The following is a 2,511-nucleotide window of genomic DNA, read 5'->3' on the forward strand; positions in this document are numbered from 1 at the left end:
TCAAAGATCATCGCGCTTTGTCTCAAGACAGCGGATCCCAGCCGGAGATGGTCAAAAGCTCTCTTGGGAATTACTATTGCAAGACAAGCCTCGGAACAATTCTGACACATGTGAGTCACGCTTACAAGGTGCATTGAATACGCTTAATTAAACTGCCACGCAGGAGATGGCCAATCCAATGGTTCGCCCTCTGCTACATTTGTATCCGGAGAAGAGTGCGCCACACCTGTCTGAGGCCCGTCAGGCTGACAGATGGTTGTCTGAAGTCGAGCCCAAGTATGCCGGCATCATGGCGCGCGATGCTGAGGGACAGCAAGACTATTACATACACGAGCCGTGTCTCGCTGACCTCGATGGCACGGGAAAACCTGCCATAGTAATGCCCGTTCGATTCTTCATGAAGAACGGCTCGATGCACGCGCAAGCACATTGCATGACAGTGCTCGAAGACGGCTTCGTCATTGAAGCAGGCCGAAAGCGGGACTGTCGTGATGTGCCGCTCTCTGCACTCAAGTTAAGCTTTCCACGGCTCCTTGAGTCATTTGCGCTCTATAAACTACCGTCGCCAGACCAGATTATAGGTGCGCAGCATCACTAATGTTTGATGGTTGTTCTCATCTCCGATAGGCGTTCGGCGTCATAAATGCAGCTGTCAAAGAAGCCAGACAACTTCAAGTTCGCGTCCCTGTCGACATATCGAGAAGTGGGAACATCCTCCCCTCAACGCATGGCGTGCGAAAGCCCAGGGCCGTCGTGTTCTGCCCTTGCCGTTATGGATGTATTGTGATGACACTTCTGGCAATAGCTCTAAGAAATGGAATAAGCATAACTCGTTCCTGTTTGTGCTGGCAGGATTGCCGCGTGAGCATGTCCACCTACCCTATAATATCCATTTCCTATCAACGTCAAATGTTGCCGCTCCACTTGAGATGTTAGAGGGTATCTCTGCGGATCTAAGGTGCGTCTTTCCGATCAATGCAACGCAACCTACCATCTCATGTATCCGGCTCCTTTAGAGAGCTCCAAGACCACGGTCTCGTCGCTTGGGACTGTGTATTTAATGAAGAAGTTATCTACGTTCCGTGGCCATTTGCATTCCTTGGAGATAACCCAATGCAAAGCGAGCTAGCCTCCCATGTCGGCATGACAGGAAAGTTCTTCTGTCGCGTTTGCACAGGTGGAGAGAAGGACACGTCCAGAGGCCCAACATCAGCTCAGGAACAGCATCGGCTTCTTTCAGCATTTCTCACACTTGGTGCGCCTCGCACACGGGAGCACACTATTGCAGAACTTCGGAAACAATGGGACTGCGTCGAGAGTGGTCGACCATCCCGCGTAGATGCTACGGCAACACAATCTGGTGCAAAGGACAAGCATCTTACTGCGTTCCTCGAGCAGCTCACAGCAGAGCTCGCAAAGCTCAAGACCCAAAATCAAGACGAAGGACGTCCCGCGAGTGCCGGATTTCGAGAGCTGCTCGACCAACTTCTTGATGGGCGAGCACCAGAAGATATTCTCAATCCTATATTTACTCTTGATGGTACGTTTGTTTGCAACCCACTGTCTTAGGATACTCAACTTCTTGTTGCAGATATTGATCCAAACGCAGACACACCAGTAGAGATACTACATGTTGTCTTGCTAGGCTTCGCGAAGTACTTCTGGCGTGATGCCGTCTCCAGGCAGTCTGCTGCCGGTAAACAGACGTTGAAGGCCCGCCTCTCAAGCCTTAATGTCTCCGGTCTTGGTCTCTTCGATCTGCAAGGCTCGACGTTCGTCCAATATGCAAAGTCTTTAACAGGCCGCGATTTCCGCGTGATACTCCAAGTTGCACCAGCAGTACTCTACGATCTGGTCCCGCCAGAAGCATATGAAGCCTGGCTAGCCTTGTGCCGGCTTTGTCCGTTAGTCTTCCAGCCAGAAATCCGCGAGCTTGACAGCTACCTAGTTATGCTGCAGGAAGCTATTGACGATTTCTTGGCCGCAACAGCTCTATGGACGACTCAGTGGTTCAATAAACCGAAGTTTCATCTTCTTCTCCATCTCGTGCTCCATATTCGCCGCTTCGGACCTGCTATTCTTATGGCAACGGAAGGCTTCGAATCGTACAACTACGTCATACGTAGTCGCAGCATTTTGTCCAACCGACATGCACCAAGCAAGGATATTGCCCACTCAATGAGCTTTACCCATGCTGTCCGCCATCTTGTCAGTGGTGGCTTCGTAACGACTCAAGAGGGACTACGACGTCAAGCCGGAATGTGCGTTCAGGCACTCGCACATGATCAGATCTTTCTTCAGCTTATGGGCATGGCACATCTCGATGCAGCCTCAGACAGCAAGCTCTCTTGTACGTCTTAGAGGATACGATTCCCTCACGTAGCTAACATTGAATGATTTTTCAGTGAACACACAGACTGTGAAGGGCGCAGCACTCATCCCTCGAAGCAAGTCTCTCACAGCGTCTGTCTTGCCAACCATCAGCGAAGCTGAAGGCGGAGAGGCTGATGA

The 2,511-nt window shown here is 51.0% G+C and overlaps 1 protein-coding gene across 1 annotated transcript; it reads left to right on the forward strand.

Moving 5' to 3' along the window:
- Positions 1 to 166: 166 nt before the first annotated feature.
- Positions 167 to 2,361, forward strand: PHACADRAFT_203035 (uncharacterized protein; the record flags this gene model as incomplete). Its single annotated transcript, XM_007403126.1, has 4 exons — positions 167 to 581; positions 628 to 958; positions 1,017 to 1,540; positions 1,592 to 2,361. The coding sequence occupies 4 exons, from the start codon at positions 167 to 169 to the stop codon at positions 2,359 to 2,361; spliced, it is 2,040 nt and encodes a 679-aa protein (XP_007403188.1).
- Positions 2,362 to 2,511: the final 150 nt, after the last annotated feature.

The sequence above is a fragment of the Phanerochaete carnosa genome (assembly GCF_000300595.1).
Source record: "Phanerochaete carnosa HHB-10118-sp unplaced genomic scaffold PHACAscaffold_779, whole genome shotgun sequence".
Taxonomy (NCBI): Eukaryota; Fungi; Basidiomycota; class Agaricomycetes; order Polyporales; family Phanerochaetaceae; genus Phanerochaete; species Phanerochaete carnosa.